The sequence below is a fragment of the Monodelphis domestica genome, chromosome 3 (genome assembly GCF_027887165.1).
Source record: "Monodelphis domestica isolate mMonDom1 chromosome 3, mMonDom1.pri, whole genome shotgun sequence".
In the NCBI taxonomy this organism is placed as follows: domain Eukaryota; kingdom Metazoa; phylum Chordata; class Mammalia; order Didelphimorphia; family Didelphidae; genus Monodelphis; species Monodelphis domestica.
This window is the reverse complement of record NC_077229.1, coordinates 90,245,787-90,263,547: the sequence shown is the minus strand read 5'-3', so window position 1 is coordinate 90,263,547 and position 17,761 is coordinate 90,245,787. Positions and strand designations below refer to the sequence as shown.

Genomic DNA, 17,761 nt, shown 5'->3' with positions numbered 1-17,761 from the left:
GTGCCCCCTTGGTAACTTCGAAGTCCCAGCACAGCCTTCGGTTGGCTAGAGGAGTTGGTTCAGGCACTCCCTGGCGGGCCGCCGCGGAGAAGTCGAGGCACGGGGCGTAGAAGACACCGTTGCCTTCCTCTTCAAGCTGGGGACCAGTTGCCTGCCAAACAGTCGAGAGATCCCCGCTCCCGAAAGCTTCCCACACGCTTAACCTGCCCCGCCCAGTCGAGTCACTGAGCCTCGGGACCGAAACGCCACCACATCCACAAGTTGCAACATTGTAGCCGGCCCCCGAACTCCCCATTGGTTGGCGTGGGGAAGGCCCCGCTTCCAGATTCGCTCCGAAGGCCTGTCCATCAGGCGTCTCTTGCTGGGTTACTTTAAAAGTCCTCCAGCCCGGACGGGCCAAGTTGGAGTTCCGATCGATTCAGAGTTTCATTTCCTGATTTTCTCTTCCATTCCCTTGCTAGTCTGCGAGGTGAGTAGTAGGCGGCCATCCACGCTGACCAGGGCCAGAGTATTACTCTGGGGTAGGTGAATTGGGGGGTGTGGGTCCTAGGAAGGCGGAGGAGGGAGCTGGCCTGGCCTCAGGGCCAGGCGTGGCTTATTTTGGGGGCGCCTGGGCATTTTTGGGTGAAAGGTCACTCTTTGATCTGGTACTTGGCTCTCCTTAGAGATGCCCGGCGGGCCTGGGTGTGAGGCAAAAAGCCCGCGTGAGCCACAGCCCAGACTCGCGACTCCTATCCCTTTTCTGCGTTTCCTTGGAGGCCGCCTTCCTACCCCACATTCCCGGGTAAAAGTGGGCGGGGTGCCGAGGGCTTCGAGGAGAACGCTGAGGTCGGGCCCTTTTCAGGTGAGGGTTCTACTAAGGAAGTATGCAAATGTACCCTTGGAGGCTGCCCCTTGAGTTCCCCGGGCCTCGTTTTGGGAAGGAGGGAGAGGAAGGAGAAAGGGGATTTTTCCCTTTTCCCACCCGCTCTGGGGCTACTTTGAAACATTTCTTTCCTAAAGGCCTTCTACGTCCTTTCTAAAGCCCTTCCTTAAAGCAGTATTGGAGGCCAGCCTTCATCCGGGGCATCCAGAGTTCATTCATCTTTCTTTCCCCATCCCTTATCTGCTTTGTGGAGTGGTTCTGTTTTAATTCCCACCAGTTAAGGAGGGGCGGAACAGAGTTAAGTCTCAACCAGTGTGAGTTCGATCTGAAGGTGCAAGATGGAAGTTGGGGGCACCAGCAGCCTGAACCCCCAGACTGAAGGTTTTAGGACCCCATTAAGGTTTTATGGAGAAAGATCTTGGGCTAGATGACCTCTATAAGTCTGAAGCCATCGTGCAGAAGTAGAAAGATGGCATTTGGAGCCCTGCCACCTGGGTTCAAGTCGAAGCCCTGCATGCCAGCAGTGTGGGCAGTCACTTGGCCAAGTCACCTTTTGGCCTTCTCCTTTCAAGTCTTCTAAAGCCTCATGGCTTTTAATGCCACCTCCAGAGACCCTTCTAGCTTTAAGTCTAAGGTCCAGTATTGGGCCTGGGAGCCCTCGTTTGCTCCAGTGAAGAACTCTTGGCATAGGCCATCCGAACCCTTACAGACCTCTTTGTTCCGTTTATAACTGAGGTCTTGGTTAGAGAACCACTCATCTCAGTGGCCACAGGGGTGTTCCAGCCCAACGCATTCTGGAGTTTTCAAGCTGAATAACCCACCATAAAAGGACTACCTGTATTCTTTTAGTCCCTTAAATGTGAGTTCTTTATGTTAGATGATGCCAAAGAAAACCTCTTATCCTTCTCCCAAATCTAGACATGTTTATATCCTGTCAAAATTAGGTAATCATGGCTCCCTTTTAATAGGAGAAAGGTCACAAGTCCTACTCCTACAGGTCTGGGGATGGAGGAGGCTGGACTGATGCCCATTAGGCTTGGAGCTCTGTATCAGCTTTTCTCTCCTTCTCCTCTTCACCCTCTAAAACACATACAAAGGCTGTAATTAGAATAATTTCTACCTACTGACCTAAAGTTAGCCTGTAGGTAACCAGTTGGAAAATGTCTTTAGCCCTTGGCCAATCTACTACCCACAGTTTCTCCAACTTTTTAACAACTGCTTAAATGGAATTCCTTTCCAGGAAGATTGACCTCCATCAGGATGTATTTGGACCTGGGGTTGGGGTAGTGACCTGAAGAGTGACAAGTTGGCTTCCAAATCAGGAAAATGGAAGAAATAATGGGAGAGAATAAAAATTGACAAAGGGCCCTTTCATTACTACCCTAAAGCTGGAGTGCTAGAAGGAACCTTAAGTCATCTAATCTTATTTTACAGATGAGGAAACTGAAGTCCTAAGGTTAGTCAGGTAATGAGCACGAGACAGGATTTGAACTCAGGGTCCTCTGCTCCAAATTTCAGGCACTATGTTTGTTATGGACACATCATTGAAGATTTTTGGGCACTTGCCAAGGTGACGTTGATTATGGATCATAACTAGGGCATTCACTGAATTTGTGATGTTTTCTGACATGAATATTATACATGCACCTTTCTTTGCCCCCAAGAATACAGACTGTAACCCATCTAAGTCTTTGTCTTCTTAACAGAGCCCACAACCCACCCCCCAGTAATCCCGAGTTCTTAGTGTGTATAACCAGTCAATTTATGGGGCACTTGTAAAATATGTTGAAGCTTACCAGACAGCCTTCACACAGCTGACCCTTCTACACCCCTGTGTAGTATCAACTGTGCAGGTATTAGTAGATGAAGCCAATCCAGTGGTACTGCAGCGAGAAGGCCTCACTGAACATACAGTCCCCTTCTCCACCACTCACCACTCATCTCCTTTTGTGTGTTATGTGCTCTCCCTCTCTCTCTCTCTCTGTCTCCCCCTCTCTCTCTCTCCCTCTCTCTCTCTCCCTCTCTCTCTCTCTCCCTCTCTCTCTCTCCCTCTCTCTCTCCCTCCCCCTCTCTCTCTCTTTCTCTCCCTTTCTCTCTCTCTTTTTCTCTTCTCTCTCTCTTTCTCTCTCTTTCTTTCTCTCTCTCTCTCCTCTCTTCTCTTCTCTCTCTCTTTCTCTCTTCTCTCTCTCCCCCTCTCCCTCTCCCTCTGTCTCCCTCCTTCCTTCCCTCTCTTTGTCTTCCTTTCTCCCTCCCTCTCTCTCTTTCCTCTCTCCCCCTCCCTCCTACCTCCTTCTCTCTTTCTCTTTCATTCTCTGTCTCTTTTTCTCTATCTGTCTCTCTCCTCTCTCTCCCTCCATCCTCCCTATCACCATAGAAATGCCAGCTTTGAAACATTGAGACCCGAGGTAGGTGACAGTTTAGAGCACTCCTAAGATAAAAGTCCAATCCTTAATTCATTCTTGTCTAAAGAAGGACCCTTTGAAGAAAGACTCAGATTGTACCTTGAATGTATAAAAGGAATTTTCAGATACAAGAAACTCTAATCAGTGACTTATCTGTGGTTACCTGGAGTCCAGATAGCCCACTGAGGATTGATACTCAGCAAAGACACAGAAATGGGAGATAGGGAGGTGTATCCCTTTTAACAGGATCTGAACCTATACCTTCAGGCTAAAGGGAGATGCCAGACCTTTACCCTGGGTAGAATGAGAAGCCAGAAACAGCAATACCATCTTCAAGATGGCAGACCCAGTGTCAGGCCCCTAAGCCTAGGTGACCATAGTTCAAATCCTGCCTCAGCTAATTATTGGCCATGTGACCCTGGACAATGTGCCTCTATTTCTCAATAAAATAGGGGCCACTTGTGTCATCTGCTTTATGGAATGGATTGGAAGAATCCAATGGGAATATACTGATTACTTGTTAAGGGTGACTTGGAAGTGGAAGTTGTTCCCACTGGCTCCTTCCTGCGGTGGAGAGCTTTCTAGTTCAACTGCTTCCACCTACCTAGAAGGAAGACACTTTATTATCCCCATGCTTCTGGAAGTCTCAAGTCAGTCCTTCAGTTTATTCCTAGCACTGCCTGCCATAGCTGTGCCCCAACTCTTAAGCAAGGGCCTCACCTGATGAAATCAGGTGCCTCTGCATTTGATGACATCTACCTGTTTCTGGGTGCCTTTAGGAAACAGGGCAGAGAGCAGAAGCACTCCCAGCTGCACTGACCTCTGCCCGCTTCTATGTGGTGCTGAACTTTAGCCAGCTGACTGATAAGAGGACATCTGTTCTTCCTTGACTTCCAGTAGCTTCTACCCTGAAGATGTCTTCCGATGGAACTGAGACCACAGCCAGTGTCCCAACCTCCGGGGAGCCAGTACAGCAGGTATGACCCTTCGGAGAACCAGATCATACATAAATGGTGCCAACCTGAGACAATGACGTGTCCACACAGGAAACATGGAGGGTGCAGGAGAGAGCAATTGCTTCCTTCTCCTTCTGGGTTTGGGTACCCAGAATCAGGGAGTAAAAAAAGTGGTGGAGCTAGCTGTGTTGGAATAGGAACTCCTGATTCTGGGGAGAACCTAGTACAAAGCCTAGCTGGACTATTTATACACAACATGACCTTAGTCAATGACTCCTTTAACAAGCTCTTTTCCCCCTCCCATCTGCAAAATGGGTATAATTCCTCACAGGGTTGTTGTAGAGAGAGCTTCATAAACCTTAAGGCATCAGAGACCTTAATAACTTACTCTGCTGAGTAGATAAGCCTTCCCTGGTCTCCAGTCTGCCTTAGATGGTAGTGTTGGGAATGGAAACATTAGGAAACTTATTCTCTAAAGTTCTATTGAACTGCTTTGGTTTTCCCTGAGGAGGAGAGATAATCCTGTTACATATGCAGCAGGGAATGGCTTAAAAGTAAAAAAAGAAGAAACTGTTCTCAGACATCACAGGGGACTCTGGAGCCACAGGATACCCTGCAATATCAGATATTAGCCAGGAAACTTATTTATTATGTACTAAGTGTGGGGGATACAAAGAAAGACAAAAATGCCTCAAACAAACACAAAAACATCCATAATCTTTTTTTCCCCAAGAGAACATTTTTACCTATTTTTTCCAATTACATGTAAAAATAATTTTTAATATTTATAAAAAATTTGTGTAGGGAGTTTCTAATCTAATGAGGGATACAACATGTAAAAAACTTAAGTACACATAAGATGGAAGGTAATCTCCAAGTAGAAGCTAAATTGGAGGTTGTCATTTGGAGATTTCTTGCTGGAGGTCATCTGGAAATTCTTTCAATTTCTGTTTTACCCTCTTGTTCAAGAATATCAGGGCAGTTTTTGGATGGAGTTCTAAAGGGCGCTAAGAAGCAGAGATTAGGAAGGGGAAAGCATTCCAGGTAGGAATGACAGCCAGTGGGAGGTGGTGGGAGATTGAGTATCCTGTGTGAGAAGCAGCAAGCAGGTCAGTCTAGCTAGCTAGCTAACACAAACAGTGGATTAAGAATGCAAGGAAGATGAGGGGCAGCTGGGTGGCTCAGGGGATGGAGAGCCAGGCCCAGAGAATGTGGTCCTAGATTTAAATCAGGCCTCAGACACTTCCCAGTTGTGTGACCCTGGGCAAGTCACTTGACCCCCATTGCCTAGCCCTTACCACTCTTCTGCCTTGGAACCAATACACATATTGATTCTAAGATAGAAAGTAAGGGTTTTAAAAAAAAGAAGAAAAGAAATTTAGAAGTGGGGGGGAAAGTGAGTATGGTAAGAAAGTTCCCTGGCCTTGCCTTAGATACTGACTTGAAATTGGGATAATTTCCTACCCTTCTCTGGCCTCCATTCTCTCTATAAAATGAAGGACTTTGACCAAGATCCTTTAGAAAGTTAACTTTCGAGTGAGACAAGTCTAGAAGGAAGTGTCAGACCTCTAAAAGAAACTCAAAACTATTCCATAACTCTCTCTAGTTCTACAGCTACTAAGTGATTGAGGTATAGGATTTGAACCCAGTTTACAATAAAATCTATTGTTCTCCGTCTCTGCTTCCCCATTCCCCTGCCTTTTCATTTTCCTCTTCCCCCTTCCTCCTCCCTCACTTCCTTCTTTTCTTTCTATCCCCTCTCTTGCCCTTTTTCCTCATCTCTTTCCCTGTCTTTTTCTCTTTCCCCCTTCTCCCTCACTTCTTTCCTTTTCTATCCTTTCTCCCTTGCCCTTTTTCTCTCCTCCTTCCTTTATTCCCCCCCCCCCATTCTTTTTTCTCCCTCTCCCCTCCCTCCCTCCTCCTTCCTTCCTTTCCTCTCTTTCTGTCTCCCTCTCTCCTGTACCATGGCTTCAATTTACGACTTGTCTAATACCTCTCTCTCTCTTTTTTTTATGTCAGAGTGTAGTCAACAGGGTGGTCAGTATTCCACTCGTCAGTTCCACCTGTGACATGGTCTCTGCAGCTTATACTTCCACCAAGGAAAATCACCCTTATGTCAAGTCTGTGTGTGGCCTTGCCGAGCAAGGGGCAAAGACTCTGGCCGCCGCCGCTGTCAGTGGGGCCCAGCCGCTGCTGTCCAAACTGGAGCCTCAGAGTGAGTAATGGCCTTGAGGTCAGCTTAGTCTAAAGAAATGTTGCCACTTCCTCTTGGGACACAGGAATCTACCCCTGATTCTGTTGTAATCTAATAGTTTCGGTAGCAGACCATGTTAGAATGTCGACATCTAGAATACTTACAGCAAGTCCTATGAGGTCTTAGTATTAAAGGGATCCGATTTGATCCTGCCAAGGTCTGTGATGTCCTTTGTAGCCTTCAAAGTTGTTGTGGAGAGGGTGGGAACCCCCCGCAAGGTTAAACTGGTCATTCTCAGAATGTAGCTACCCTGGTGGTTGGGCTGGGACAGCTGGTGCTTCCAGAATGCCGTCCGCAGCCGAGCTTTGGCAGGGCCTCCCTTCTGAGAATCCAAGGTCACCTCCATGCCATGAAGTATCCAAGTAAGCCTTTTCTGGAAGCTTTGAGCGTCGGTTAAAAACTTGTCGGTAATATTGAGCCTCTCCTTTCTCTCCCTCACCCCCTGCAAGTTGCGTCAGCCAGTGAATATGCACACAAAGGACTGGACAGACTGGAAGAGAGTCTGCCGATTCTTCAGCAGCCAAGTGACAAGGTAGATGATTTCCCCCTCTTTCTGACTTCCCTGGGCTATGGAGAAGCTGGGAGACATAGGTTCTAGCCCAAACTCTGCCTTAAACCCAGAACTTGTTTAATATTTGAAGGCTTACTCTAACTCTGGAAAGGAAGATTAAGTTTCTCCCCATTTGACAATGGATGAATGAAAAATAAATTATCAAGGACTTCCTATGAGCCAGTTAAAACAGGTTCAGGGACAGCTGGGTGACTCAGTGAATTGAGGATCAGGTTCAGAGATGGGAGGTTCTGGGTTCAAAGCTGGCCTTGGATGTTTCCTAGCTGTATCACCCTGGGTAAGTCACTTAACCCCCATTGCTTAGCCCTTATTACTTTTCTGCCTTAGAACCAATACATGGTATTACATTATTATTATTATTATTATTGGTTCTAAGAGAGAAAGTAAGGGTTTAAAAAAACAAAACAAAACAGTTTCAAATGGCATACTATTCATTCCCAGAGCCTCAAGCCTAGTTCAAACCTGCAGCCCCTCTCACCTAAAGCCTCTCTCCTCTCCTATTTGCTGTCCACACATGAGCCAAATATTTCTTAAGGCATTGATCTATCCGTACCATTCAAACTCCTCCAGCTCTTAACTTCCTAGACCTATCTTCCCTACTCTTTTGTACTCTTAAACTCATGCCAACCAAACTTCCATGTTCCAAATCAAGAAGGACATGACATTCTGTCTATTTCTGTGCCTGGAATGCTATTCCACATGACCATCTCTTTGAATTCCTAGTTCTCCCCCCCCCCCCATTTCACAAATATTTTTAAAATGTATAATTAAGTTTAACTTAATTTTTTTCTATTATGAAGCATTTATTATTTTTCTCCTTCCTGTTTCACCCAACCCACTGCAAAGAAAGAGACAGAATTCTTGTTTCATAAAAACACAGTCAAGGTGGACAGCTAAATGCTTCAGTGAATTGAGAGCCAGGCCCAGAGAGATAGGAGGTCCTGGGTTCAAAGTTGGCCTCAGACACTTCCTAGCTGTGTGAACTAGCTGGGTAAGTCACTTAACCTCCATTGCCTAGCCCTTACCACTTTTCTGCCTTACACACTTCTTTACCAATACACAATATTGATTCTAAGACAGAAGGTCAGGGTTTAAAAAAACAAAAACACAGTCAAGAAAAACAAATTTCCGTGCTGGCCATATTTTATTTTATCTTAGTACATCATCTCTGGCATGAGGTGAGCAGTATTTTTTATCAGCCATTTGGAGTCATTATTGATTTGCCTTTGAAACAAAACAAACCTTTCTTTCTGTCTTAGAACTGATACCAAGGCAGATTTGAACCCAGGACTTCTCTGAGTCTGGCTATCTCTCTATCCACTGAGCTGACTCCAGTTGATTAATTTACTTTTAATTCTGCCACATATGCTTTACATACACATACACATCTGCTTCCTTCTCCCTCCCCTCCCTAGCCTCTGAAGGGCCTTCTGGGGACCACAACTATTCTTGGATCCTTGCTGTGGTTCCCCTGGTGTATGGCTTATCGACGCCTCCAGGAGACTGACTTTCTGCCTGGGACTCAGCCCCAGTGCTCCTAGCTCCCAGGCGGTGGTATTTGCTGCTTTTTCTGACCTTGGACAGAGACTTCTCCCACCCTAGAAACCAGGACTCTGCTAGAGCCCTGAGAATCTAACAAAAACTGGGTCAGGGAGAAAGGATGTGTAACAGTTAAAGCAGCCACTAGGTGGCGTAGCGATGCTCCAATAACTGTAGGAGACTATGTAACTATCAGTAACTGATCTGTAGATCTCTTTCCATAATAATCCTTCCGCATCTTGTTGCTTTTTAATGCTTTGTTTTACTTCTTTAAAATTCTTTTTAATACTCATTTTTTAAAAAACCCTACCTTCTGTTTTAGAATCAGTAATACAGATTGGTTCCAAGGCAGAAGAGTGGTAAGGGCTAGGCAATGGGGGTTAAGTGACTTTCCCAGGGTCACACAGCTAGAAAGTGTCTCAGATCAAATTTGAACCCAGGACCTCCTCTCTAGACCTGGCTCTCAACCTACTGAGCCACCTAACTGCCCCTCTTGTCATTTTTTTTAAATGCTTCTTTTATTTTTTAAAAAGTATTTACTTTTAAAAAACCCTTACCTTCTGTCTTAGAATCAATAATGTGGATTGGTTCCAAGGCAGAAGAGTGGTAAGACTATGCAATATGGATTAAGTGACTTTCCCAGGGTTACATAGCTTGAGGTGTCTGAGGCTAGATTTGTACCTAGAACCTCTTCCCTCTAGGCCTAGCTTTCAATCCACTGAGCTACATAGTTGTCCTTTTTGTCATTTTTTAAAGTGCTTCATATTAAAATTTTTTTAATTATTTATTTTTAATATTCTTTTAAAATTTTGAGTTCTAGATTCTTTCTATCTATTTCACCTTTCCCCTACTCACTGAGATGGCAAGCAACATGATATCAATCATACATGTGAAAACATTGTGCTTCATTTTATTTAAGAGTGCTGAGGCTGGAGTCAAGACTTGAGTTCAGATCCAACCTCAGACAATTTACTAGATGTGGTACCCCAGGCAAGTCACTTAACCTCTGCCTACTTGAGTTTCCTCAACTGTAAAGTGGGGACAATGATAATAAAAGCACCCATTTTCCAGCACTGTGATGAGGATCAAATGAGATAATATTTGTAAAACAGTTAAGACAATACCTGGCACATAAATAGTTGGTTCTGAATAAATGTCTATTCCCTTCCTTTAAAGTTACATCAAATGGAACAAGGTCTCAAGCTGGAAAGATATCAATGGTGCTCTTGTCTCCTACCCAAGGGATTCTGCCCTAGTATCTATTTACCTTTAGAAGTAAAACAAAACTAAAAGAAATGTACTAGAGTTGAATGTACTAGAGCGTGTTAGTGAACCTATAGCACCCATGTTGGAGGGGGCTGCTTCCCTCCCCCTTTCCACTGTGCCTGAGGATGTTGCCTGTCCCTCTGCCCAGCAGTCCAACACTCCCTCCCCTATCTAGGGTAAGGAGGTGGCTCACATGCAGCTGAGGGTTCAGTTTGGGCACTTGGTGTCTAAAAGGTTTGCCATCACTGCCCTAGAGCAATGAACTGAAGTTATCTAAGCAGTAACTTCTCACCAGTGGCTGTCTTCCCCACTTAGCCAGCAAAGAAACATTTGACCTGAATGAATGCGAAAACATCTAAGAAGCCTTTATTCTGTGCGAAGAGCTTTGCTGAGTACTGAGGATGCAAATGAAAAAGCAAAACTACCTGCTCTTGAAGAGCTTATATTCTAATAGGAGAATAAGGGGGCTAAGGTTTCAGGTAGAAAGGCTCTAGAGTCCTTCGAGGTCTAGTATTGAGAGACTAAGGTGATGCATCTAATGTCCTTTCTGTTACTAAAACCATATCAGTCTCTGATGATGAATCAAGGATGTTGGTGGCAAAAAAAGTCTCTCTTTGGGGTCTTCAGTAGTGGTGGATCCTGAGGAGGCAGGAGCTATTATAGCAAACCCTTTGTCTTTACTTGGGTCTGGGTAGTAGAGATAGTGCTCCAAATCAGGAATATTAAACCTTATGATCTGCCTCATCAGGTTATTGCTGACACTAAGGAACTCGTGTCTTCCAAAGTGACTGGTGCCAAAGATGCAGTCTCTAGTTCGGTTTTGGGTGCCAAGGATGCAGTCTCCAGTACAGTCTTGGGTGCCAAGGATGCTATGGCCAGTAGAGTGACCGAGGCTATGGATATGACCCGAGGAGCCGTCCAGAGTGGGGTAGACATGACCAAATCCATGGTGACCAGCAGTGTCAACACAGTTATGGGTTCCAAAGTAGGACAGATGGTCCTTAGTGGAATGGATACTGTGTTAGGAAAATCCGAAGAATGGGTTGATAACTATCTCCCCATGACAGATGAAGAGCTAGGTAAGTATCTTTGGTCCTCCCTAACTTAATTTGGGGAGATCCTTTACAAATTAAGTAGCTAGCTATGAAGCAAACATTTTTTTAGCTGTAGGAGTCCCTGGGGGAAATGGATAGTTATGATGATGACCTATTCCATATAGTGTGAACTTTGGCTCACATTACTCATCTTACCTCTGCCCTCAATCCAAGCAACTGATCTGTTTGAATTCAAGTAAAGAGTCTGATCTTTCCTATAGAGAATTTCCCAGAGAATAGCATCTCACCTCAGGTCACAATCATTATTGTCTTAGTCCAAGAGATGGCCTGAATCTCTAGGTTCAGTCTAGAGGTTTAAGTGACTTATCCAGGGTCACATAGGTAGTAGCCCCATACTGACAGGACTAGAACCCAGTAGATCTTGATTCAAAGCCCAGCCATTCTGCTGACTTCCAGGCTGCTGCTCTGGAGTCTTAATCTGTAAAATACTCCATTTAATCCTAGGATTGTTACAGTAATTCATTGAGATTCCCTGCTGCCACTTTAATTGGTATCTTTGACATTGGCTTTGGCAAGCTCCTTAAATTTTGATGTTTGACCTTATAGTTAACACCTTTTATTTGAATAGTATTTGAATTTTTTTTTGAATATTTGAATATATGACTTTCTCTATGGAGGCATTGCTTCCACTACAGATTCTCCTTCTCCATGCCTAATCGGATTGCTTTTGGGTTACTGTGGTCCAAAGCTAATCCCTTGGTGGACTCCATCCTGCCAGTAAACCCCTCTGTATTTGGAGGGGCCTTTCCATGGTAGTAGCACTAGCTAAAGCCTATGCTGTCTGTTCTACCCCAACATCTTTTTATTGGTGTCCCTCTTTTTATGTCAATAACTTACTTTCTGTCTTAGTGACAGCTCTTAAAAGAAGGGCAAGGGCTAGGCAAACCAGGCCAAGTGACTTGCTCAGGGTCACATAGCTAGGAAGTGCCTTGAGGCCAAATCTGAATCCTGGTCCTTCCAACTCCAGGCCTGGCACTCTATCCACCATGCCACCTAGCTGCTCCAGTGTCATTCATTTTCCAATGTAACTCTCCCCTATGAAGACTTAAAAGATGTTTAAAAAAGAAAAGGCAGATCAGTAAACTTAAAATATGTCTTTTGACTACGTATGTATAACATTCCATCTCACTGCTACTTCCTCTCTCTTCCCTCACTTCTAGAAGGGAGAAAAGAAGCTTACAAGCTAGGAATCTTCCCATCTCTTCATTGTCTTGCTCAAGACTGGCTTATCTAACTGTTACCCAAACAATGTTACTGGCCCTGGGAGGGGATATTCTGTATAATCCCTGACCTGACCAGATATCAGTGCTTCTGAGTGTAGATTGGCAAACTGCCAAAGGAGCCCTGATCCTAAATCAAGAAGGCTTGAAACTGAGGCTTTGGCCAAGAGAGCCCTCCCCACTTACTTTCTGCCTTTTAGAATCCCTCCGCAGTTTCCAAGTAGAGCTCAGATACTATGGGGTCTTCCTTTGGGCTCCCATTGCACCAACTCCCACTGTAAGGCTTTCCACATCCCGAAATTCCTACTTGGTGTGTATCTGTCTGGAGATAGTTCTGCTCTTTGAAGCACCATCTTTTTGTCATCTCTTTAAAGTTGTTTCAAATGACCATGTAGAAACTTATCCCTCTTCTTCTAGCCACCTTCTTGGTGATACAGTCTGGCCTCACCCCATGAGGTAAAGGAGGCTATCCCTTACCTCCCCTATTAGAGAGTTTCTTCCATTTGATTCTTTTGCCTCTTTTTGTACCCCCTCTACTTAGCACAATGCCTGGCACATAGTTGTGTCCTTAATACATGTCTAGTGATCAATTAATACTCAACGTATTTTTTCTTCCCCACAGCTAAGATTTCTACCTCCCTAGAAGGATTTGACGTGGCCTCTGTCCAACAGCAGAAGGAACAGCAGGGCTATTTTGTTCGCCTGGGCTCCCTGTCCTCCAAGCTCCACCAACGAGCCTACCAACACTCCTTGGGTAAACTGAGGCAGACCAAGCAGAATACTCAAGAGGCCCTCCTACAGCTCTCTCAGGCCATCAGCTTGGTAAGGTTTAACTGCCTAGTCTAGGACCCAGACTATAGCTGTAGGATAGATTTGATTCTCTAGATCATTTTCATTCAATAATAATTTTAGCTAAATCATAGAAGATTAAGCCTCCTCATAGACCCTGGGACCAAAGCCCTCCCTCTTTCCCCCTTCCCTATTGAAACCAAATAGCAAACCCACCCCCATCCCAGCACCTGCCAAACCGTGAGACAAAGCCCCAGTAAAACATGGCAGAACATCAGGATTTCCCTGTCAGGCCTAGACAAATGACCTCCTGCATCAATGACCACCATGCCTGAGAACTTCCCACCCCCAGAGACCAAGGTTCCCAACCCCCTTAGGGCCATCCAGTCAACTGAACCCAAATAAGCACAACTTGACCAATAGAGGCAACACAGGTTACCCCATCCCAGACCATCACCCTATAAAAAATTGTCCCCTTCTCTACCCAGATGGAGACCCCTAGCCATCTGCGGGTTTCGGGCTTCCCCCTCACTCTCCCTTCCCTCCCCACTACCCTGCTACCTCTACTGCCATCAGCCTCCTGTCCCCCTCCACCTTCTCTTTTCCTCTAAATAAAGCTTTGCTGTATAACTTCACTCTGTCTCAGTAGTCTCTGGTTGAACCCCTGCCAGGCAAGTGTGACACCTCCCACATGAATAAGAGGATTGAGAACAAGACCTGTAATTGAGAGGTCCTGGGGTCAAATCTGGCCTCAGACACTTCCTAACAATGTGAGCTGGGCAAGTCAATTAACTCCGATTGCCTAGCCCTTGCCAGCTTTGAAACCAGTACTTAGTATTAATTCCAAGATGGAAGGTAATGGGTTTAGAAGGAAAAAAAAGAAAGAAAACTATTCAGTCAATCAGTGAATCAAAAAAGCATTTATTAAGCACTTATGAGGTACTCTGGAGATACAAAAAGAGAGGAAAAGATAGTCCCTACCCTCAAGATACTTCTTGTTCATAATATAGTTTTGAAGCTCAGGAGCCCTTTAGTCTTATCTCCCAGAATGAATGAAGGTCTCAGACATGATTTCCAAGTGTGAAGGAGTTAACCATTCTTTATCTTCTTCCCAGGAATTTTCTTGGAGGTCATGTTGTATTTTTCTAAGATTCTTCAGACTATTCAAACATACACTGTGTTCTCTCTTCTTGTGCTCTCTCTTCTCTCCATAGTTGGCCAATGGGTTTGTACTTGAGAATTTTTTCTCTCTCTCATTCTCTCACTTCCTCTCTCTCTCTCTCTCTCTCTCTCTCTCTCTCTCTTTTTCCAGATTGAAAATGTAAAGCAGGGCAGTGTTCAGAAATTGCTTGATGGTCAAGATAAACTTCACCAGATGTGGCTAAACTGGAGCCAGAAGGAAGTGAAGGATGCTAGCAATGCTACCAAGCCTGAGGTAGGACCACCCACAGGAACAGCTTCTTAATCCTTTTCTAGTATTACTTTCCATTGTGCTTTGCTCTTTTACTTCCCCCTTGCCTCTGAAGGTGAGCACCAGGAACTAGCATGGGTTCACTAAGTACAAGTCACAGAATCAAAGAATGTTCCAACTTTGATGAGTCTTTGATCATGTAACCAGCCCCTTAGTTTACAAGTGAGAGAAATGAAACCTAATAAAATAACTCCATTCTTTTTTTTAATCCTTATACTATATCAATATCAATACTATATATTGGTTCTAAGGCAGAAGAGTGATAAGGACTTGCCCAGGGTCACACTGCTAGGAAGTATCTAGGGTCAGATTTGAACCTGGCTTTCTTTCCGCTGAGCCACCTACAGCCCTGCCTCCATTCTTTTTAATAAACCTTCTAGACTGGTAAATCTAGGTCACTCTTGCCTTAGATGCCCTGAAGTCTAGATGCCTTAGACATGCTTTTCGCCTTGAGAAGTTATAGTGGAATTTACTAAGCTGGTGTTTCTCATACGGCTTCCAAATTCTAATTCAGACATCTAAAAAATTTTACATTTCTAGACCACCTGAGGATTGAGCTATTTCTGTTGGACAAACTGGTGAAGAGACTTTGACATGCTAATGAAGGGCTTCTTAAGGGAAGATGTAAACAATAAGGCTATCCCAGAGGTACCTTGTTACTTGAAGGCATAAGGCTTACTTATGGGAGTTTGATTGAGAGTCCTTCCTGGGGGCAGGAAGTTTAAAATTCAAGGCTGATTTTTTTGACTTAGCTACTCTTTAAACTGGTTGGCTTTTGTCAAATTCCCTAGGCTTTTAGAGATAACAATAGCCAGTGATCAGTCTTCTTTTGTCTCCATTTGAGGCTTTCTTGGTCCAACTCCTGGGGTTTTCCATTTTCTACTCCAGATGATTTTAGGGATGGGGAAACTGAAACAAAAAGGATTAAGTGACTTGCCCAGGATCACTTAGCTAGTTTAGCTTTGAACTCCAGGCCCCAGCACTCTATCCATTGTGATGCCAAGCTGCCCATGAAATCAAGCTAAATACCTGGATTTCATTCCAGGAATATTCAGGATGAAATTAGAATATGGAGCTCTTTAGAAACCTAGAAGTGTGTTCTCCGGGTCTTAACCTAGTCAGTCTGGAGGTAGAATGAAAAACTGGGTCTCTTAAATCTTAGTCCTTCCAAGTGATCTTTCTAAAATACATTTTAATTTGTCTTTTGTTCTTAAAAATCACTTAAATTTCCCACTGTATTCCTCCCACACCATCTCTTGTAAGTGACTAGTAGGACAGGTTTTCTTGCCTCCACTCTCTTACCCCCTCAATTCCATCCTTCATACCAGTGCTGGAAGAATCTTTCTTAGTCACAGATCTGCTCTGTCTTCATTCTCTCCCTTGTTGATTATTTAATAAAGGTCAGATTCTTCTGCTTGCCTGATTTTTCCTTTATACCAGAGATACTTAACTTGAGGTCTATCATAACCATTTTTTTTAACATTCTGACAATGATTTCAATGTAGTTGATTTTGTTTGTAACTCTGTATTTTCTGCCTTTTCAAACATGAGTCTGAGAAGGGACTCATTAGGCTTCCTCAGAGTGCCAAAAACAGAAACACTAAGGAAGTTAAGAACCAGGGCAGCTGGGTAGCTCAATGGATAGAGAACCATGCCTAGAAAGGGGAGGTCCTGGGTTCAAATTTAGCTTCAGATACTTCCTAGCTGTGTGACCCTGGGCAAATCATTTAACCCCAGTTGCCTAGCCCCTGCCACTCTTCTCTCTTGGAACTTGTACTTAGTAGTGATTCCAAGACAGAAGATAAGGGTTTAAAACAAGAAATGAAGGGGTCATCTGGGTAGCTCAGTGGATTGAGAGCCAGGCCTCGAGATGGGAGGTCCTAGGTTCAAATCTGGTCTTAGACCCTTCCCAGCTGTGTGACCCTGGTATAGTCACTTAACCCCCATTGCCTAGCCCTTATTGATCTTCTGCCTTGATTCCAAGATAGAAGGTAGGGGTTTAAAAAAAAATAAAAAGAAATGAAAGGTAAGAACATCTGCTTTATAATAAGAAAGGATTTTTATTTATAAGTGGAAAATTTATAATTTTTATAATTTATGGTTTTACAATAAAATTATAATTTTCAAGAATAGAAAATGCAGCTATAAAACTTTTAAAATGTTTCTATCCAACATTACATACAGAGTTTACCCTATTCCCTCTAAAGAAGCTGGGGCAGATGTCTTCTATCTCTTCTTGGAGTTCATTCTTTTCAGCTTGATGACTTCCAATTTAAATCAGTCTCTTTAAGTTCTTGGTAGTAATGCTGATGGGCTGATCTTTCCCTACTTTCCCCTCCTTCAGCAGGTTGAGTCTCATACCCTCACCATGTTCCGGGACGTCACCCAGCAGCTTCAGAGCAACTGCTTACAGCTTGTATCCAGCATCCAAGGCCTTCCTAGCAACATTCAGGACAAAGTACAGCAGGCTCGCACCCAGGTCGAAGAACTCCAGGCCACCTTTTCAGGAGCCCAGTCCTTCCAGGACCTCTCCAATAGCGTCTTGACTCAGAGTAGAGAGCGGGTCAACAAGGCCCGAGAGTCCCTGGATGAGATGATTGAATATGTTGCCCAGAATACGCCCCTCACGTGGCTTGTGGGCCCCTTTTTTCCATCTGGCCAAACCTCTACTGAGGCAGAAAAAACGCCAGAGAAAATGGAGACCAACTAGAATCCCAAGCCATGACACAGCCAGGGGTTAATAGGATCTTAACCCAATTTCCGAGATTCTTTATCAGAAAGCTAGACTTGTCTTTAATACCTAACTCTTGGCAAGTGGAGTTATAATACTTCCTGATCATTCTCTCAGCTTAAAGAAACCAGCTGGCCAGAGATGCTCTAAAATCTATAGGAGATAAACTCTCCTGCAGCTCAGCCCAATTTGGTTCTAGTTTATTAGGTGATAGGGGAAATGGACCTTTCCCTCACAGGAGCAGGATTTAAACAGAGAGTAGGACTTTAGCCTTTCTAGACTTTATCCCTGAGTCACCTCAATGTGTTTGAACTCAAACCAAAAACCCATGTTTGTCTTTTTATGAATCCTTCCCTACTTCTCATAGAAATTGTACTTTGATAATTGAGCCAGAGGACATAGAGGGAATAGAATCATAATAACCCTTCCCTAGTGAGAGGAGGTACGCTCCCTATTTTTTTGGAGAAGAACTGGGAGACATAACATTGTTTTTTCTGCCAACCCCTCTTGCAATCAGTGTTGTAGATAACTGTTTTTTGTACCAAGCTCTATTGGTTTTAAATAAATTTAATCTGCAGTTAA

At 44.2% G+C, this 17,761-nt stretch overlaps 1 protein-coding gene across 8 annotated transcripts; it reads left to right on the top strand.

Annotated features, from left to right (window-relative positions):
- The first annotated feature begins 273 nt into the window (after positions 1–273).
- PLIN3 (perilipin 3) lies at positions 274–17,761 on the top strand. Of its 8 annotated transcripts, none has more exons than XM_056822460.1 (8): positions 274–469; positions 4,047–4,244; positions 6,243–6,438; positions 6,927–7,009; positions 10,602–10,932; positions 12,811–13,010; positions 14,290–14,412; positions 16,796–17,761. In XM_056822460.1, exons 2-8 carry the CDS (start codon positions 4,182–4,184, stop codon positions 17,156–17,158), a joined length of 1,359 nt encoding a protein of 452 aa, XP_056678438.1. In that variant the 5' UTR covers positions 274–469; positions 4,047–4,181; the 3' UTR covers positions 17,159–17,761. The 8 variants fall into 8 exon arrangements, with proteins under 8 accessions (XP_056678438.1, XP_056678440.1, XP_056678435.1 ...); XM_056822462.1 differs by having other exon boundaries at positions 331–469; positions 4,168–4,244; XM_056822457.1 differs by having other exon boundaries at positions 331–469; positions 4,168–4,244; positions 16,793–17,761.

Bases quoted from the DNA above. Each gene is read 5' to 3' on its own strand.
- PLIN3 (XM_056822457.1), top strand. From the start codon at position 4,182: ATGTCTTCCGATGGAACTGAGACCACAGCCAGTGTCCCAACCTCCGGG. The intron at 13,011-14,289 runs GTAAGGTTTAAC...CTCTTTTTCCAG, and splicing joins TCTCTCAGGCCATCAGCTTG to ATTGAAAATGTAAAGCAGGG. The intron at 14,413-16,792 runs GTAGGACCACCC...CCCCTCCTTCAG, and splicing joins GCAATGCTACCAAGCCTGAG to CAGGTTGAGTCTCATACCCT.